At 48.0% G+C, this 20875-nt stretch overlaps 1 protein-coding gene across 1 annotated transcript in view; it reads left to right on the top strand.

Annotated features, from left to right (window-relative positions):
* Positions 1 to 20875, top strand: part of ctif (CBP80/20-dependent translation initiation factor) — a 183435-nt gene that overhangs the window by 80529 nt on the left and 82031 nt on the right. Inside the window, 1 exon segment of the mRNA XM_082960552.1 lies at positions 18741 to 18817. Within this exon segment, the coding sequence (XP_082816678.1) occupies positions 18741 to 18817 (77 nt within the window).

Here is a 20875-nt window from a genome sequence, read left to right as displayed (position 1 = left end):
TTTAGGATGTTTTTATTATAAATCTTCCATAATATTCCAACCGGACGATTCCTTTGTCTTCAGAAATGAAAAGGAACACACCTAACTCTTACGGGAATGCGCGAGATTGAGCTCATGTCATTTTCTCAGTCATCTGACTCCATATGCTCTTATTCTCTTCCCATTCACAGTAGAAGCATGAAACAATGTTCTAAAGACTGTTGACATCTAGTGGAAGCCTTAGGAAGTGCAAAATGACCCCATTGACACTGTGTATTAGATAGGCAATCACTTGAAAAACTACAAACCTCAGATTTCCACACTTCCTGGTTGGATTTCTTCTCTGGTTTTTGCCTGCCATATGAGTTCTGTTATACTCACAGACATCATTCAAACAGTTTTAGAAACTTCAGAGTGTTTTCTATCCAAATCTACTAATAATATGCATATCCTACCTTCTGGGCCTGAGTAGAAGGCAGTTTACTACGGGCACGCTTTTCATCCGGACGTCAAAATACTGCCCCCTACCCCGATGAAGTTAATCTAGCAGGATCATTACACAGTGAGGTTAGAGGTAGTCGGGATTGGAATTCCTCTCCGCCTCCACATTGTAACCTGGCCATGGAGCATCACGATCATGTGCAGAGAGTAGAGACGTGACAGGAACAGAACACGTATTGTGACGCTTGTCCCTCTCAGCTCAACCCAGTATGGGGAGGTCTGACTTTCAGGGGTTTTCTGCCTGGTATTTCTGATGGGGGATTGGCTATTGTAGGAATTCAGAATTATTTTGTCATGTGTGCATGACATGCTCTGTCCCTATCCAAACACCAGCAGCATACCACGCTGTATCCCACTGCTGGGTTGCTTCTGAAGCAAAGCAGGGTTGGTCTTGATCGGTGCCTGGATGGGAGACCAGATGCTGCTGGAAGTGGTGTTGGAGGGCCAGTAGGAGACACCTTTTCCTCTGGTCTAAAAAATATAAAAGAAGTGATTGGGGACATTGCCCTGTGTAGAGTGTCATCTTTCCAATGTTTCGTTAAACGGGTTTCCTGACTCTGTGGTCAGTCTGTCCCTTTCTACCTGTTTGTCTGGTCCTCCCCTCACAGTCTGCAGCCTGAGTCTGCAGCCTGAGTCTGCAGCCTGAGTCTGCAGCCTGGGTCTCTGGCTTTGCTCCTCTGCTCACGTAACACAAGGTTATACTATGAGAGAGACGAACTACAGTGTTTCTTATCAAGTCGCTGGGTAGATAGTGTTCACTAAAGACGCAGGTCTTTATATGTTTTACACATGACATTGTGTCATTCCGAACTTTATCCTCAACTGATTTTATCAGCTATACCCTGTCTGTCGGCTACCTGAGCAGGTCTGCATGGAAGAGTGGGACATACCCTGTCTGTCAGCTACCTGAGCAGGTCTGCATGGAAGAGTGGGACATACCCTGTCTGTCGGCTACCTGAGCAGGTCTGCATGGAAGAGTGGGACATACCCTGTCTGTCGGCTACCTGAGCAGGTCTGCATGGAAGAGTGGGACATACCCTGTCTGTCGGCTACCTGAGCAGGTCTGCATGGAAGAGTGGGACATACCCTGTCTGTCGGCTACCTGAGCAGTTCTGCATGGAAGAGTGGGACAAAATCCCTTTACAGTGACGTGAGACTGACCAACAACTACAGGAAGCGTTTGGTTGGAGTCGTTGCAGCTAAAGGTGGCACAACCAGTTATTGACTGTAAAGTGGGCAATTACTTTTTCACACAGGGGAATTGGTTGTTGCATAACTTTGTTTATTAAATAAAGTAAGTACTTGTTTCCTTTATCTAATATCAGGTTATTTATGTAATATCAGGTCCTTTATCTAATATTAGGTTATTTATCTAATATCAGGTTATTTATGTAATATCAGGTTCTTTATCTAATATCAGGTTCTTTATCTAATATCAGGTTCTTTATCTAATATCAGGTTCTTTATCTAATATCAGGTCCTTTATCTAATATCAGGTTCTTTATCTAATATCAGGTTCTTTATCTAATATCAGGTCCTTTATGTAATATCAGGTTCTTTATCTAATATCAGGTCCTTTATCTAATATCAGGTTCTTTATCTAATATCAGGTTCTTTATCTAATATCAGGTCGTTTATCTAATATCAGGTCCTTTATCTAATATCAGGTTCTTTATCTAATATCAGGTTCTTTATCTAATATCAGGTTCTTTATCTAATATCAGGTTCTTTATCTAATATCAGGTTCTTTATCTAATATCAGGTTCTTTATCTAGTATCAGGTTCTTGTAATATCAGGTTCTTTATCTAATATCAGGTTCTTTATCTAATATCAGGTTATTTATCTAATATCAGGTTCTTTATCTAATATCAGGTTCTTTATCTAATATCAGGTTCTTTATCTAATATCAGGTTCTTGTAATATCAGGTTCTTTATCTAATATCAGGTTCTTTATCTAATATCAGGTTCTTGTAATATCAGGTCCTTTATCTAATATCAGGTTCTTTATCTAATATCAGGTTCTTTATCTAATATCAGGTTCTTTATCTAATATCAGGTTCTTTATCTAATATCAGGTTCTTTATCTAATATCAGGTTCTTTGTCTAATATCAGGTTCTTTATCTAATATCAGGTTCTTTATCTAATATCAGGTTCTTTATCTAATATCAGGTTCTTTATCTAATATCAGGTTCTTTATCTAATATCAGGTTCTTTATCTAATATCAGGTTCTTTATCTAATATCAGGTTCTTGTAATATCAGGTTCTTGTAATATCAGGTTCTTGTAATATCAGGTTCTTGTAATATCAGGTTCTTTATCTAATATCAGGTTCTTTATCTAATATCAGGTTATTTATCTAATATCAGGTTCATTATCTAATATCAGGTTCATTATCTAATATTAGGTTATTTATCTAATATCAGGTTATTTATCTAATATCAGGTTATTTATCTAATATCAGGTTCATTTATCTAATATCAGGTTCATTTATCTAATATCAGGTTATTTATCTAATATCAGGTTCTTTATCTAATATCAGGTTCTTGTAATATCAGGTCCTTTATCTAATATCAGGTCCTTTATCTAATATCAGGTTCTTGTAATATCAGGTTCTTTATCTAATATTAGGTTCTTTATCTAATATCAGGTTCCCTTTATCTAATATCAGGTTCTTGTAATATCAGGTTCTTTATCTAATATTAGGTTCTTTATCTAATATCAGGTTCCCTTTATCTAATATCAGGTTCTTGTAATATCAGGTTCTTTATCTAATATTAGGTTATTTATCTAATATCAGGTTCTTTATCTAATGTCAGGTTCTTTATCTAATATCAGGTTCTTTATCTAATATCAGGTTCTTTATCTAATATCAGGTTCTTTATCTAATATCAGGTTCTTTATCTAATATCAGGTTCTTTATCTAATATCAGGTTCTTTATCTAATATCAGGTTCTTTATCTAATATCAGGTTCTTTGTCTAATATCAGGTTCTTTGTCTAATATCAGGTTCTTTGTCTAATATCAGGTTCTTTATCTAATATCAGGTCCTTTATCTAATATCAGGTCCTTTATCTAATATCAGGTCCTTTATCTAATATCAGGTCCTTTATCTAATATCAGGTTATTTATCTAATATCAGGTTCTTTATCTAATATCAGGTTCTTTATCTAATATCAGGTTCTTTATCTAATATCAGGTTCTTTATCTAATATCAGGTTCTTTATCTAATATCAGGTTCTTTATCTAATATCAGGTTCATTATCTAATATCAGGTTCTTTGTCTAATATCAGGTTCTTTGTCTAATATCAGGTTCTTTGTCTAATATCAGGTTCTTTGTCTAATATCAGGTTCTTTATCTAATATCAGGTTCTTGTAATATCAGGTTCTTTATCTAATATCAGGTTCTTTATCTAATATCAGGTCCTTTATCTAATATCAGGTTCTTTGTCTAATATCAGGTTCTTTATCTAATATCAGGTTCTTTATCTAATATCAGGTTCTTTATCTAATATCAGGTCCTTTATCTAATATCAGGTTCTTTATCTAATATCAGGTTCCCTTTATCTAATATCAGGTTCTTCATCTAATATCAGGTTCTTTATCTAATATTAGGTTTTGGTTGAACATCTGATAACATTATGTATCAAAAATTGAGAAAATCTGAAAGGGGGAAAATACTTTTCACAGCACTGCATGTTACCATTTTCCTATAGGCTTTATGCTACTATTTTCCTATCAAGTCTGGTCTGAATGAGGCTGGAGAGAAACCTTACGTTTCTCATCAAATGTTTATTTATTTATTTTAATCTGCACCGATGACAGGTTTTGAAGAATGCTATTCCAGCAAAAAATGCCATCTGTCTGAAAGTCTGAAAGCTGCTCAAGGGGATAACATCTATATATAAACAAAACTCTTGTTTGAATATTGAAACGTTTTTTCCCCCTATTTCTTAAAACTCTTAAGTTATGATGGAAAGAGTCACAACAGATTTTCATGCAAACCCCAAATCTCCCTCGCTAATGTTTCTCTAAATATTGATGTTTTCCCCCTCTAGCTTTGATGACTAAGTATACTGGAGTTGAGACAGTCACCTACCTGGTAACCATCTGGAAGCTGGATTACAGCTAATGATATCCTACAGGAAAACAACAGTAGCTAAACATGCAGCTCTACCCCTCGTTCTCCCTCTTTTCCTCTCCACCCTCCCTCTTTTCCTCTCCTCCCTCCCTCTTTTCCTCTCCTCTCTCCCTCTTTTCCTCTCCACCCTCCCTCTTTTCCTCTCCACCCTCCCTCTTTTCCTCTCCTCCCTCCCTCTTTTCCTCTCCTCCCTCCCTCTTTTCCTCTCCTCCCTCCCTCTTTTCCTCTCCACCCTCCCTCTTTTCCTCTCCTCCCTCCCTCTTTTCCTCTCCTCCCTCCCTCTTTTCCTCTCCTCCCTCCCTCTTTTCCTCTCCTCCCTCCCTCTTTTCCTCTCCACCCTCCCTCTTTTCCTCTCCACCCTCCCTCTTTTCCTCTCCTCCCTCCCTCTTTTCCTCTCCTCCCTCCCTCTTTTCCTCTCCTCCCTCCCTCTTTTTCTCTCCTCCCTCCCTCTTTTCCCCCCTCTCTCTTTTCCTCTCCTCCCTCTCTCTTTTCCTCTCCTCCCTCTCTCTTTTCCTCTCCTCCCTCCCTCTTTTCCTCTCCTCCCTCCCTCTTTTCCTCTCCTCCCTCCCTCTTTTTCTCTCCTCTCTCTTTTCCTCTCCTCCCTCTCTCTTTTCCTCTCCTCCCTCTCTCTTTTCCTCTCCTCCCTCCCTCTTTTCCTCTCCTCCCTCTCTCTTTTCCTCTCCTCCCTCTCTCTTTTCCTCTCCTCCCTCCCAGTTTTCCTCTCCTCCCTCCCTCTTTTCCTCTCCTCCCTCTTTTCCTCTCCTCCCTCCCAGTTTTCCTCTCCTCCCTCCCTCTTTTCCTCTCCTCCCTCCCTCTTTTCCTCTCCTCCCTCTCTCTTTTCCTCTCCTCCCTCTCTCTTTTCCTCTCCTCCCTCCATCTTTCCTTTGAGCCCCTGGCTCAGAGCATTCTCTGGAGTTAACCACTTAAATCCTGAATGAAGCAGACTTATTGGGAATGAACATTATTGGCACTAATCAGAGTGTATTTCCCATTGAAGCAAACTACACTGGTATCTCCTCTGCTTGCCCACCTGTATTTCTTGGTGTATGCCTCTTCAACTGACCTGGAATCAGGGATATTGATTGGATGGCCACGTTGTGTTGGCTGTCTGGTAGTCTCTTCATACAGCCACTGTGTAGACCCATGAGTTTGGCTGAGGAAGATGATCTCTCTGTGTCCCTTTATCTTGCCCACCCCAGCATGGTGGAGCTATCTTCCCGTCTCCTCTCTCCTCCTCTCAGTCCCCAGGGCAGAGCTCTCTTCCCCTCTCCTCTCTCCTCCTCTCAGTCCCCAGGGCAGAGCTCTCTTCCCCTCTCCTCTCTCCTCCTCTCAGTCCCCAGGGCAGAGCTCTCTTCCCCTCTCCTCTCTCCTCCTCTCAGTCCCCAGGGCAGAGCTCTCTTCCCCTCTCCTCTCTCCTCCTCTCAGTCCCCAGGGCAGAGCTCTCTTCCCCTCTCCTCTCTCCTCCTCTCAGTCCCCAGGGCAGAGCTCTCTTCCTCTCTCCTCCTCTCAGTCCCCAGGGCAGAGCTCTCTTCCCCTCTCCTCCTCTCAGTCCCCAGGGCAGAGCTCTCTTCCCCTCTCCTCCTCTCAGTCCCCAGGGCAGAGCTCTCTTCCCCTCTCCTCCTCTCAGTCCCCAGGGCAGAGCTCTCTTCCCCTCTCCTCTCTCCTCCTCTCAGTCCCCAGGGCAGAGCTCTCTTCCCCTCTCCTCTCTCCTCCTCTCAGTCCCCAGGGCAGAGCTCTCTTCCCCTCTCCTCTCTCCTCCTCTCAGTCCCCAGGGCAGAGCTCTCTTCCCCTCTCCTCTCTCCTCTTCTCAGTGCCCAGGGCAGAGCTCTCTTCCCCTCTCCTCTCTCCTCCTCTCAGTCCCCAGGGCAGAGCTCTCTTCCCCTCTCCTCTCTCCTCCTCTCAGTCCCCAGGGCAGAGCTTTCTTCCCCTCTCCTCCTCTCAGTCCCCAGGGCAGAGCTCTCTTCCCCTCTCCTCTCTCCTCCTCTCAGTCCCCAGGGCAGAGCTCTCTTCCTCTCTCCTCCTCTCAGTCCCCAGGGCAGAGCTCTCTTCCTCTCTCCTCCTCTCAGTCCCCAGGGCAGAGCTCTCTTCCCCTCTCCTCTCTCCTCCTCTCAGTCCCCAGGGCAGAGCTCTCTTCCCCTCTCCTCTCTCCTCCTCTCAGTCCCCAGGGCAGAGCTCTCTTCCCCTCTCCTCTCTCCTCCTCTCAGTCCCCAGGGCAGAGCTCTCTTCCCCTCTCCTCTCTCCTCCTCTCAGTCCCCAGGGCAGAGCTCTCTTCCCCTCTCCTCTCTCCTCCTCTCAGTCCCCAGGGCAGAGCTCTCTTCCTCTCTCCTCCTCTCAGTCCCCAGGGCAGAGCTCTCTTCCCCTCTCCTCTCTCCTCCTCTCAGTCCCCAGGGCAGAGCTCTCTTCCCCTCTCCTCTCTCCTCCTCTCAGTCCCCAGGGCAGAGCTCTCTTCCCCTCTCCTCTCTCCTCCTCTCAGTCCCCAGGGCAGAGCTCTCTTCCCCTCTCCTCTCTCCTCTTCTCAGTCCCCAGGGCAGAGCTCTCTTCCCCTCTCCTCTCTCCTCCTCTCAGTCCCCAGGGCAGAGCTCTCTTCCCCTCTCCTCTCTCCTCCTCTCAGTCCCCAGGGCAGAGCTCTCTTCCTCTCTCCTCTCTCCTCCTCTCAGTCCCCAGGGCAGAGCTCTCTTCCCCTCTCCTCTCTCCTCTTCTCAGTCCCCAGGGCAGAGTTCTCTTCCTCTCTCCTCTCTCCTCTTCTCAGTCCCCAGGGCAGAGCTCTCTTCCTCTCTCCTCCTCTCAGTCCCCAGGGCAGAGCTCTCTTCCTCTCTACTCCTCTCAGTCCCCAGGGCAGAGCTCTCTTCCCCTCTCCTCTCTCCTCTTCTCAGTCCCCAGGGCAGAGCTCTCTTCCCCTCTCCTCTCTCCTCCTCTCAGTCCCCAGGGCAGAGCTCTCTTCCCCTCTCCTCTCTCCTCCTCTCAGTCCCCAGGGCAGAGCTCTCTTCCCCTCTCCTCTCTCCTCCTCTCAGTCCCCAGGGCAGAGCTCTCTTCTCCTCTCTCCTCTTCTCAATCCCCAGGGCAGAGCTCTCTTCCCCTCTCCTCTCTCCTCTTCTCAATCCCCAGGGCAGAGCTCTCTTCCCCTCTCCTCTCTCCTCCTCTCAGTCCCCAGGGCAGAGCTCTCTTCCCCTCTCCTCTCTCCTCTTCTCAGTCCCCAGGGCAGAGCTCTCTTCCCCTCTCCTCTCTCCTCCTCTCAGTCCCCAGGGCAGAGCTCTCTTCCTCTCTCCTCCTCTCAGTCCCCAGGGCAGAGCTCTCTTCCCCTCTCCTCTCTCCTCTTCTCAATCCCCAGGGCAGAGCTCTCTTCCCCTCTCCTCTCTCCTCCTCTCAGTCCCCAGGGCAGAGCTCTCTTCCTCTCTCCTCTCTCCTCTTCTCAGTCCCCAGGGCAGAGCTCTCTTCCCCTCTCCTCTCTCCTCCTCTCAGTCCCCAGGGCAGAGCTCTCTTCCTCTCTCCTCCTCTCAGTCCCCAGGGCAGAGCTCTCTTCCCCTCTCCTCTCTCCTCTTCTCAGTCCCCAGGGCAGAGCTCTCTTCCCCTCTCCTCTCTCCTCCTCTCAGTCCCCAGGGCAGAGCTCTCTTCCTCTCTCCTCCTCTCAGTCCCCAGGGCAGAGCTCTCTTCCTCTCTCCTCCTCTCAGTCCCCAGGGCAGAGCTCTCTTCCTCTCTCCTCCTCTCAGTCCCCAGGGCAGAGCTCTCTTCCTCTCTCCTCCTCTCAGTCCCCAGGGCAGAGCTCTCTTCCTCTCTCCTCCTCTCAGTCCCCAGGGCAGAGCTCTCTTCCTCTCTCCTCCTCTCAGTCCCCAGGGCAGAGCTCCCTTCTCCTCTCCTCCACACACACATGTATCCAATCAGACTCCACCAATCAGAGCCCAGCACCCCGTCGCCCCCCCAGCAGCAGTAACTTAGTAAAACAGAAAAAAAACGTCAGTTTGAAATAAATACCAGCAACATGAAAGTGGAACTGACAGCGTTTTAGCAACATGAAATCTTATTCAAATCTGTTCGTATACTCCCCAGGGAGAATGAAGCCTTTTTTTAAATGATATATACATATACGTGTGTGTGTGTGTGTGTGTGTGTGTGTGTGTGTGTGTGTGTGTGTGTGTGTGTGTGTGTGTGTGTGTGTGTGTGTGTGTGTGTGTGTGTGTGTGTGTGTGTGTGTGTGTGTGTGTGTGTGGAGATTTGAAAATTCTATAGCAATATAGAGTGGGAAAATGGCCGTGTGTTTGGACAATTAACAGACAGGGCAGTAAATTAAAATAAACGGTGCACCATAGCCAATCAGAGCTACAGTAGGTTTATATGCAAATAAGCCATTTGCCACACGGGCAGTGAAGTGTTGCCAACAATATTTAGTGACTTTTCAGACCCCCTCCGGCGACTTTCATTGGTAACAAATTCAGGTACTTACACGGACCTGCCATCATTCACTTTGAAATGGACTAGGTGTTTACAGGCAGCAGCAACAGCACGACCAGATCATAAAACTCATTCACCAAAACACACCTCAATGCATTTCTGCAAATATGGAAATACCACGGGAAGATAGGCTATCCAGGCTGCATCACATCCGGCCCTGATTGGGAGTCCCATAGGGCGGTGCACAATTGGCCCAGCGTCGTCCGGGGTAGGCCGTCATTGTAAATAAGAATTTGTTCTTTTAACTGACTTGCCTTGTTAAATAAATAAATAAATCTCTCCCTCAGTTGCCTATAAACGTCAACAACAGGAATAACTAATGTTATCCAGAGTGAGATGAGCCACCATCTAGCGAGGGAACAGTAAATAAACCCTCTCTCACTTCTTCAGATAATAGTTGGCCGTCAAAATGTTACTGATAAACGATGTGGAACAGTAGCCTGCTCGTCCTTCTGCAGCGTATGGCCTGCCAGTGCACGCTCGTCCTTCTGCAGCGTATGGCCTGCCAGTGCACGCTCGTCCTTCTGCAGCGTATGGCCTGCCAGTGCACGCTCGTCCTTCTGCAGCGTATGGCCTGCCAGTGCACGCTCGTCCTTCTGCAGCGTATGGCCTGCCAGTGCACGCTCGTCCTTCTGCAGCGTATGGCCTGCCAGTGCACGCTCGTCCTTCTGCAGCGTATGGCCTGCCAGTGCACGCTCGTCCTTCTGCAGCGTATGGCCTGCCAGTGCACGCTCGTCCTTCTGCAGCGTATGGCCTGCCAGTGCACGCTCGTCCTTCTGCAGCGTATGGCCTGCCAGTGCACGCTCGTCCTTCTGCAGCGTATGGCCTGCCAGTGCACGCTCGTCCTTCTGCAGCGTATGGCCTGCCAGTGCACGCTCGTCCTTCTGCAGCGTATGGCCTGCCAGTGCACGCTTGTCCTTCTGCAGCGTATGGCCTGCCAGTGCACGCTTGTCCTTCTGCAGCGTATGGCCTGCCAGTGCACGCTTGTCCTTCTGCAGCGTATGGCCTGCCAGTGCACGCTTTTGTGCTTCTGCAGCGTATGGCCTGCCAGTGCACGCTTTTGTGCTTCTGCAGCGTATGGCCTGCCAGTGCACGCTTGTCCTTCTGCAGCGTATGGCCTGCCAGTGCACGCTCGTCCTTCTGCAGCGTATGGCCTGCCAGTGCACGCTTGTCCTTCTGCAGCGTATGGCCTGCCAGTGCACGCTCGTCCTTCTGCAGCGTATGGCCTGCCAGTGCACGCTTGTCCTTCTGCAGCGTATGGCCTGCCAGTGCACGCTTGTCCTTCTGCAGCGTATGGCCTGCCAGTGCACGCTCGTCCTTCTGCAGCGTATGGCCTGCCAGTGCACGCTCGTCCTTCTGCAGCGTATGGCCTGCCAGTGCACGCTCGTCCTTCTGCAGCGTATGGCCTGCCAGTGCACGCTCGTCCTTCTGCAGCGTATGGCCTGCCAGTGCACGCTTGTCCCAACACACGTTTTGACAACTGAATGGGATCTTGCCTGCCTGCCCCGCTCATTTGATCAATGCCAAATAGATTTGATTGACAACTAAGAGATATGCTAACTGTGGATAACATAGCTAGCTAGCAAAGTGATTGACAAGTGTTGCTAGGTAACGAAATCACAGCTGCGTCTCTAGCTGTAGCCACCGAAACATATGGGATGGGGGGGGGAAGTTGGACACCCGTCCAATGATATCCTCCCAGCAGCTAGCTAGCTAACGTTAGGCTCAATGTGTTTTTAGGTTGCTACATAAATAGATAAGTAGCCTATTAGCCACGTTATGACTGACTTGTGATCATTTCCCTTGAACGTTTGATTGTATTGACATAACCAAGGCTGAGAACATTTGTCATTTAGCGTGAAACAGTGCATCCCGAATGGGTGGAGGCAGCAAACAATGTACCAGGTATTCTAGCTGTGATTTACAACCTGATAGAATGTATTGGTGAATTATATTAATCATGTATTGAACTGCATCCATCTATTCTGCCAACAATGCCTTAGTGTATGTCATGGAACGCTGAGTCAAATAGAACCTGTTTTTAAAACCTCTTATAAAGTTGCTTTTGTAACATAAACTGTAGGTGTGGTCAAGAAACACTGGCATATTTTATCAACTGACCCAGCTTTACCGGCCGGATTTACTTATTGTGTATAGGAGAGGTCGCAATTTATGCGATAAATTGGTTCTTGCCAACTGCCAGTCACAAAAGAAAATCAGCCAGGCTCTTTTACGCCCTCTACCAAATGGTAGCTATAAATGCAGAGGATGCGCACAGTGCAACAACATGATGAAGTGTGAATATTTCTGCCACCCACACACAGGAAAACAGTTTCAAATAAATGATATCATTACGTGCTCCACCACCCATGTTATTTACATTATTAAATGTCTATGTGGGCTGTGCTATGTCGGTAAGACCTCCCGTTCTCTCAAACAGACAATTAGTGAACATAAAAGTTCAATCAGGAGAAACGACAGGGATTATCCAGTCGCAGTACATTTTAATGACCTAAAACATGACATTTCTACCTTTTAGATTTTGTGGCATAGAGAAAGTTAAGATATCAGACAGGGGAGGTGATATTAATAATACTCTGAGTAAAAGAGAATGTTTTGGGATTTTCACCCTCCAGACATTATTTCCTAAAGGACTTAATGATGAAACATGAATTATGTGCCTATTTAAGATTACTCTGAAGTTTTCCGTACGATGTACCCAATGATTAATGAAAACTTGCTAAGTCCTCATTGTGGTTTTATGGACGTGTTCGGTACGTCTTGTCTATACACTTTTGTAATGTTTGTGAAATGCATATTGTTATGTTTGGTAGCACTTATTTATTTTTCCTTTGCCTCCAACCCCTTTCCATGCGTGGAACGGATGTGGGTGGGGCTAGGTCTACATAGAGGTGCTGTTTTCAGAAAATTCACAAAAGCTCTGACGAAGGCCTTGAGGCCGAGACGTAAAGCTCTGACGAAGGCCTTGAGGCCGAGACGTAAAGCTCTGACGAAGGCCTTGAGGCCGAGACGTAAAGCTCTGACGAAGGCCCTGAGGCCGAGACGTAAAGCTCTGACGAAGGCCCTGAGGCCGAGACGTAAAGCTCTGACGAAGGCCTTGAGGCCGATACGTAAAGCTCTGACGAAGGCCTTGAGGCCGAGACGTAAAGCTCTGACGAAGGCCTTGAGGCCGAGACGTAAAGCTCTGAGGAAGGCCTTGAGGCCGATACGTAAAGCTCTGACGAAGGCCTTGAGGCCGAGACGTAAAGCTCTGAGGAAGGCCTTGAGGCCGATGCGTAAAGCTCTGACGAAGGCCTTGAGGCCGAGACGTAAAGCTCTGACGAAGGCCTTGAGGCCGATACGTAAAGCTCTGACGAAGGCCTTGAGGCCGATACGTAAAGCTCTGACGAAGGCCTTGAGGCCGATGCGTAAAGCTCTGACGAAGGCCTTGAGGCCGAGACGTAAAGCTCTGACGAAGGCCTTGAGGCAGAGACGTAAAGCTCTGACGAAGGCCTTGAGGCCGAGACGTAAAGCTCTGACGAAGGCCTTGAGGCCGAGACGTAAAGCTTAATAAATATCAGTGATACTATCAAGAGCAGTGTGCGGTTTCCTTTTTCCTTCATCCTGTTTCAACTGTTGCCATGCACCTGCAATAAGATTGCTCAGATGTGCGAGTGCCTTTTGAATTTTGGAACATAAACTGGGAATTTGATATTTTTGACTGATATTATGATTGTTTCATATCTGCGAAGTAATTAAAACGCTGTCAGTTCCACTTTATTAGTTCAAACCTCTCAGACAGACTGTGTTTTTAAATGTGTAACTTTAAGTAGTGTGATGAAGGTGTTTCAGTGCAGGTGAATGGCTCAGTGCTCTGTGTGTCTCTGTTACGCCAAGTATAATCCCCGTGTGTCTGGGGGCTGGGTGGCTTCATACACAATATACACAATACACACACAATACACACTCTCTCTCTCTCACTCTGTGTCTTTCTGTGTTGCTCTGTCCAACTCTCTCTCTCTCTCTCTCTCTCTCTCTCTCTCTCTCTCTCTGCTGGCCTAGGGGACTCTGAGAGGGAAGGAACCCAAGTCTGTTCAATTCAGATCCAGATCATTCAGAAAGAAATGGAACTTTCCAGACCTCTGAGCCCAGACTGGAAAGTTCCACTTCTTTCTGAATGGATCTGAACTGACCTGGGTTCAAATACTATTAGAAGTCATTTCAAACACTTTAGCTGTGCTTGATTGAGCAATGAAACTAATAATCTCAAAAGTGCAAACCCTGCTCATCTGGCACTCCAGGCAGGCTAAAGCAAACAGTAATAGGATTTGAATGATGTTATTAATTAATATGAAGTGTAGATGAAGGGGATGAGACAGGTTGAGACATGGATTGTGTATCTGTACCATTCAGAGGGTGAATGGGCAAGACAAAATATTTAAGTTCCTTTGAACAGGGTATGGTAGTAGGTACCAGGCGCAACAGTTTGGGTCAAGAAATGCAACGCTGCTGGGTTTTTCACACTCAAACAGTTTCCTGTGTGTATCAAGAATGGTCCACCACCCAAAGGACATCCAGCCAACTTGGAGTCAACATGGGGACAGCATCCCTGTGGAACGCTTTCGACCAGCGTCCATGCCCCAACGAATTCAGGCTGTTCTGAGGGCAAAAGGGGTTGAAACTCAATATTACATGTTTTGTATTGAATTGTGTTACTGGTGACAAGCATCAGCATCACCCTTGTGTGACTGTAAAGCCTACGAGTATTGGGTATGTTTATATGGTTCTGCTCTACCCTGGCTGGCTCTGACATGGTTCTGCTCTACCCTGGCTGGCTCTGACATGGTTCTGCTCTACCCTGGCTGGCTCCTCTGGCTCTGACATGGTTCTGCTCTACCCTGGCTGGCTCCTCTGGTTCTGACATGGTTCTGCTCTACCCTGGCTGGCTCCTCTGGCTCTGTTATGGTTCTGCTCTACCCTGGCTGGCTCTGACATGGTTCTGCTCTACCCTGGCTGGCTCTGACATGGTTCTGCTCTACCCTGGCTGGCTCTGACATGGTTCTGCTCTACCCTGGCTGGCTCCTCTGGCTCTGACATGGTTCTGCTCTACCCTGGCTGGCTCCTCTGGCTCTGACATGGTTCTGCTCTACCCTGGCTGGCTCTGACATGGTTCTGCTCTACCCTGGCTGGCTCTGACATGGTTCTGCTCTACCCTGGCTGGCTCCTCTGGCTCTGACATGGTTCTGCTCTACCCTGGCTGGCTCTGACATGGTTCTGCTCTACCCTGGCTGGCTCTGACATGGTTCTGCTCTACCCTGGCTGGCTCATCTGGCTCTGACATGGTTCTGGCTCTGCGGCACGCCTGTTGACTGAAGTGCAAATAAAGTGTGGGGCTGAGGGTGTCTGCCTGCCCCAGCAGAGTGGGGGATTAAAGTGAGGGTGTCTGCCTGCCCCAGCAGAGTGGGGGATTAAAGTGAGGCCGTCTGCCTGCCCCAGCAGAGTGGGGGATTAAAGTGAGGGTGTCTGCCTGCCCCAGCAGAGTGGGGGATTAAAGTGAGGGTGTCTGCCTGCCCCAGCAGAGTGGGGGATTAAAGTGAGGGTGTCTGCCTGCCCCAGCAGAGTGGGGGATTAAAGTGAGGGCGTCTGCCTGCCCCAGCAGAGTGGGGGATTAAAGTGAGGGTGTCTGCCTGCCCCAGCAGAGTGGGGGATTAAGGTGAGGGTGTCTGCCTGCCCCAGCAGAGTGGGGGATTAAAGTGAGGCCGTCTGCCTGCCCCAGCAGAGTGGGGGATTAAAGTGAGGGTGTCTGCCTGCCCCAGCAGAGTGGGGGATTAAAGTGAGGGTGTCTGCCTGCCCCAGCAGAGTGGGGGATTAAAGTGAGGGTGTCTGCCTGCCCCAGCAGAGTGGGGGATTAAGGTGAGGGTGTCTGCCTGCCCCAGCAGAGTGGGGGATTAAGGTGAGGGTGTCTGCCTGCCCCAGCAGAGTGGGGGATTAAGGTGAGGGCGTCTGCCTGCCCCAGCAGAGTGGGGGATTAAAGTGAGGGCGTCTGCCTGCCCCAGCAGAGTGGGGGATTAAGGTGAGGGTGTCTGCCTGCCCCAGCAGAGTGGGGGATTAAGGTGAGGCCGTCTGCCTGCCCCAGCAGAGTGGGGGATTAAAGTGAGGGCGTCTGCCTGCCCCAGCAGAGTGGGGGATTAAAGTGAGGGCGTCTGCCTGCCCCAGCAGAGTGGGGGATTAAAGTGAGGGTGTCTGCCTGCCCCAGCAGAGTGGGGGATTAAGGTGAGGGTGTCTGCCTGCCCCAGCAGAGTGGGGGATTAAAGTGAGGCCGTCTGCCTGCCCCAGCAGAGTGGGGGATTAAAGTGAGGGTGTCTGCCTGCCCCAGCAGAGTGGGGGATTAAAGTGAGGGTGTCTGCCTGCCCCAGCAGAGTGGGGGATTAAGGTGAGGGTGTCTGCCTGCCCCAGCAGAGTGGGGGATTAAAGTGAGGCCGTCTGCCTGCCCCAGCAGAGTGGGGGATTAAGGTGAGGGCGTCTGCCTGCCCCAGCAGAGTGGGGGATTAAAGTGAGGGTGTCTGCCTGCCCCAGCAGAGTGGGGGATTAAAGTGAGGGCGTCTGCCTGCCCCAGCAGAGTGGGGGATTAAAGTGAGGGCGTCTGCCTGCCCCAGCAGAGTGGGGGATTAAAGTGAGGGTGTCTGCCTGCCCCAGCAGAGTGGGGGATTAAGGTGAGGGTGTCTGCCTGCCCCAGCAGAGTGGGGGATTAAGGTGAGGGCGTCTGCCTGCCCCAGCAGAGTGGGGGATTAAAGTGAGGGTGTCTGCCTGCCCCAGCAGAGTGGGGGATTAAAGTGAGGCCGTCTGCCTGCCCCAGCAGAGTGGGGGATTAAGGTGAGGGTGTCTGCCTGCCCCAGAGTTGGGGTTTCCAGTTTTTCCTGTGCAGACGCTGCTGATGGGAAGATAACAGTGCTGGAGCCACATGGTACCATACCACCACAATGCAGAGAGAGCCTGTGGTCACACACAGTCACACTGCAGAGAGAGCCTGTGGTCACACACAGTCACACTGCAGAGAGAGCCTGTGGTCACACACAGTCACACTGCAGAGAGAGCCTGTGGTCACACACAGTCACACTGCAGAGAGAGCATGTGGTCACACACAGTCACACTGCAGAGAGAGCATGTGGTCACACACAGTCACACTGCAGAGAGAGCCTGTGGTCAGACACAGTCACACTGCAGAGAGAGCCTGTGGTCAGACACAGTCACACTGCAGAGAGAGCCTGTGGTCACACTGCAGAGAGAGCCTGTGGTCACACTGCAGAGAGAGCCTGTGGTCACACTGCAGAGAGAGCCTGTGGTCACACACAGTCACACTGCAGAGAGAGCTTGTGGTCACACACAGTCACACTGCAGAGAGAGCCTGTGGTCACACTGCAGAGAGAGCCTGTAGTCACACACAGTCACACTGCAGAGAGAGCCTGTGGTCACACACAGTCACACTGCAGAGAGAGCCTGTGGTCACACACAGTCACACTGCAGAGAGAGCCTGTAGTCACACACAGTCACACTGCAGAGAGAGCCTGTGGTCACACACAGTCACACTGCAGAGAGAGCCTGTGGTCACACACAGTCACACTGCAGAGAGAGCCTGTGGTCACACACAGTCACACTGCAGAGAGAGCATGTGGTCACACACAGTCACACTGCAGAGAGAGCCTGTGGTCAGACACAGTCACACTGCAGAGAGAGCCTGTGGTCAGACACAGTCACACTGCAGAGAGAGCCTGTGGTCACACTGCAGAGAGAGCCTGTGGTCACACTGCAGAGAGAGCCTGTGGTCACACTGCAGAGAGAGCCTGTGGTCACACACAGTCACACTGCAGAGAGAGCTTGTGGTCACACACAGTCACACTGCAGAGAGAGCCTGTGGTCACACTGCAGAGAGAGCCTGTAGTCACACACAGTCACACTGCAGAGAGAGCCTGTGGTCACACACAGTCACACTGCAGAGAGAGCCTGTGGTCACACACAGTCACACTGCAGAGAGAGCCTGTAGTCACACACAGTCACACTGCAGAGAGAGCCTGTGGTCACACACAGTCACACTGCAGAGAGAGCCTGTAGTCACACACAGTCACACTGCAGAGAGAGCCTGTAGTCACACACAGTCACACTGCAGAGAGAGCCTGTAGTCACACACAGTCACACTGCAGAGAGAGCCTGTGGTCACACACAGTCACACTGCAGAGAGAGCCTGTGGTCACACACAGTCACACTGCAGAGAGAGCCTGTGGTCACACAGTCATGTAGAGTAGACCAGAAGGCTAAACTGAAAAACCTAACCTCTATCAAATAAAAAAGATGGCGGATGTGCTTCTGGGTGTTTATTTACAGAGTGAATCCAGAAGAAAAACAACAGTACTGCCATCCAAAGTATCCGGTATGGGACAGATAAAAACAATGGTGCTCCATCAACAGCTCAATCCAAAATGGTTCCCCCCTTGAACTGAGAGAGGCTCCTTTTGTAGGGGAAGGCCCTCCCATCAGAACATACCCAGCACTAATTCATTAAGCAATTCCCTTCATCAAGCCTACATTTTACACTCAGCTAAACATGCTGAATTATATACATTGCAACACGTTTCTCATGATACAATATACCAATATAACACGTTTAGAAAATCCCATCCCTACTGACATGGAGTAGGAATAAAGTGTGAAATGTCTGTACTAAGAGACGTTAACGGTCGACCCACATTGTTAACGGAGCAGGGAGGCGCCATGAATGTGTGTCAGTGTACCAAACGCTGCCCGCGGGCCAGTGACTGACTTCTCCGTCACACACACACACAGTCACACACAGTCACACTGCAGGTGTTTAAACTCACATTCTACAGTCATTCACACCCGAAATGCCAACTCACTTGCCTGACGACTCAACTTGAATTTAATTCCGGCGCTCTATCGATCGCTACATACATTCAGTCTGAAACTGCCATCCTACAGTATAAGTATTCTGTGTGACTTTAAAATGAAGACACTGTAAAAAAAAGAATATACATGTTTTATCAGCGATTGGATCAAATCTAACCAATCAGAGTTGACAATTTCATGTAGGCCAGCCAGGATAGAGCAGAACCATGTAGGCCCAACCCATTGGTTTCTGGGACAAATCAGAGCGGTTAGAATGTGTTCGCATTCTAGAAATCGTCGGGGAGGAAAGCAAATCCAGACTCAACGTAGAGAAGAAACGTCAGTTGGCATGAGCAATGTAGATGGGTTGCCAGGCAACCAACCCACCACATAAATATTAAAATATATTATATATTAAAATGCCATTTTATATGATATATTATATATTAAAATACATTATATATTAAAATACATTATATATTATATATTAAAATACCATTTTATCCACATATTACTCAGATGTACACACACGCTATGCACACACCTTATCAACACTTTTACACATACACCCTTCCTCAGCCATCCTACTCCTCACACTTGTAGTTCCGCATCTGTAACCAAGGCAACACCAGACAGACGGACCAGTCTTGACTGACAACAACCATACTGTACCACTGTTTAATGGATGAAGTTGTGCCTGTAGACTACACACTCTGTTCGCGTACTGTGACTTGCTTTAGATAAGTGTTTGCTAGTTCTCTCTCTGTCTCTGCAGGGTTTCCCGCCCCTGCCTAATGAAGCAGAGATCGCTCACACCAAAAAGCTCTTCCGACGCAGGAGGAACGACCGACGGTAAGCACGCACACACACACACACACACACACACACACACACTCCCCTCCTGGAACGTTGTTGCCACGCTGATGAAACACTGTCAGCCCAGAACCCTTAACTCTTCTCTCCAGCCAAAGCAACGTCAAAGCAGGAATGCTCCTGGTCCAAGACTCTCTCACACATAGACAGAACAGGCAGAAAAGTCTTCTCGTCTCTGGTCTGTGTGTCTGAGTCTAATTGTCTGCGTCTCAAAGGTTTTTAGTATTGCACTATATGGGGAATAGGGTGCAATTTTGGATGCAAATGCTGTCATCCCCAATCACACGTGACTGTCGACATGAGCCTCTCTGAGTTCTCTCTCACAGCAGCGTTCAACGTTCCTTCACTCAATTAAATGAGTTTAATCGCAGTTTAATCTGCTTAAAATGTCTCCCGCTGCATGACGTCAGTGGAAAGTTCTCCCCTGTTGCTAAGAAACAACGGAGAAAGAAAATATTTGGGTGTCTGACTGTGAAAGGAGGAACGTTGAGAGAGAGATTTTACTGACTCTTTCTTCTCTTCTATTTCTATCCTTTCTTCTTTTTTTAAAAGCAGCGTTAGGTAATTGATTTCAAACAGTGATTGTGTGTTTTTTGTTGTGGGTTATATAGCTGTGGTTAGATTGTAATGTTGCCTGTGGATCAGTTTCTGCTGTGGTTTGTCTTGTACTACTGCATGGTCGTTTGACTTAGTTGTTGCTGAACATAATGGCTATGATTTACTTTTTAAAGATTGACTGATGAAGAAGACTGCAGTTCTATGGCTCTGTGTTGTACATACTGGGGTTGTGCAGCATACCGTATGTACCTTCTCAAAATACCCTCGGTATGATTTTCCAAATCCATTTAGAATAAAGGTTAATATTAGATCAACCTGGTAGTATATAAAGCAGGTATCTTTCATCATTTCACCTGTTAAGTTTCATCATTAAAAATAACCTAACGCTACTAGTTTCCCAAAACCACTTAATGCCAGTCACGTGTTTTTAAAATGTCTTTTTTTAATTTTTAACAAAGAACCACAATTAGCAAAATGTGAGGCGAGTCACTCCTGCAGCCCAACTTACGTGAGGCGATCAAGTTATCATGTTTAGGGTCATGTATAACATGCCCAGTCGCCTATTATCTTGTCTACCGTGGCTAGAAGAAGAGGCGTTCATGACTTTGAAAGAGGGGTCTCAAAGGAGCATGGGGGGTTTAAAGTGCGCAGATCTCAACTCAATTGAACATTTCTGGGAGATTCTGGAGGTGCTAGACAGCGTTTTCCACCACCTTTAACATTTCTGGGAGATTTTGGAGGTGCTAGAGACAGCGTTTTCCACCACCTTTAACATTTCTGGGAGATTCTGGAGGTGCTAGAGACAGCGTTTTCCACCACCTTTAACATTTCTGGGAGATTCTGGAGGTGCTAGAGAGACAGCGTTTTCCATCACCTTTAACATTTCTGGGAGATTCTGGAGGTGCTAGACAGCGTTTTCCACCACCTTTAACATTTCTGGGAGATTCTGGAGGTGCTAGACAGCGTTTTCCACCACCTTTAACATTTCTGGGAGATTCTGGAGGTGCTAGACAGCGTTTTCCACCACCTTTAACATTTCTGGGAGATTCTGGAGGTGCTAGAGACAGCGTTTTCCACCACCTTTAACATTTCTGGGAGATTCTGGAGGTGCTAGACAGCGTTTTCCACCACCTTTAACATTTCTGGGAGATTCTGGAGGTGCTAGAGAGACAGCGTTTTCCATCACCTTTAACATTTCTGGGAGATTCTGGAGGTGCTAGACAACGTTTTCCACCACCTTTAACATTTCTGGGAGATTCTGGAGGTGCTAGACAGCGTTTTCCACCACCTTTAACATTTCTGGGAGATTCTGGAGGTGCTAGACAGCGTTTTCCACCACCTTTAACATTTCTGGGAGATTCTGGAGGTGCTAGACAGCGTTTTCCACCACCTTTAACATTTCTGGGAGATTCTGGAGGTGCTAGAGACAGCGTTTTCCACCACCTTTAACATTTCTGGGAGATTCTGGAGGTGCTAGAC

Source organism: Salmo salar, chromosome 13 (genome assembly GCF_965601325.2).
Source record: "Salmo salar chromosome 13, fSalSal1, whole genome shotgun sequence".
In the NCBI taxonomy this organism is placed as follows: Eukaryota; Metazoa; Chordata; class Actinopteri; order Salmoniformes; family Salmonidae; genus Salmo; species Salmo salar.
Note: the sequence above shows the minus strand (reverse complement) of the source record. Positions and strands in the feature narration are given on the sequence as shown.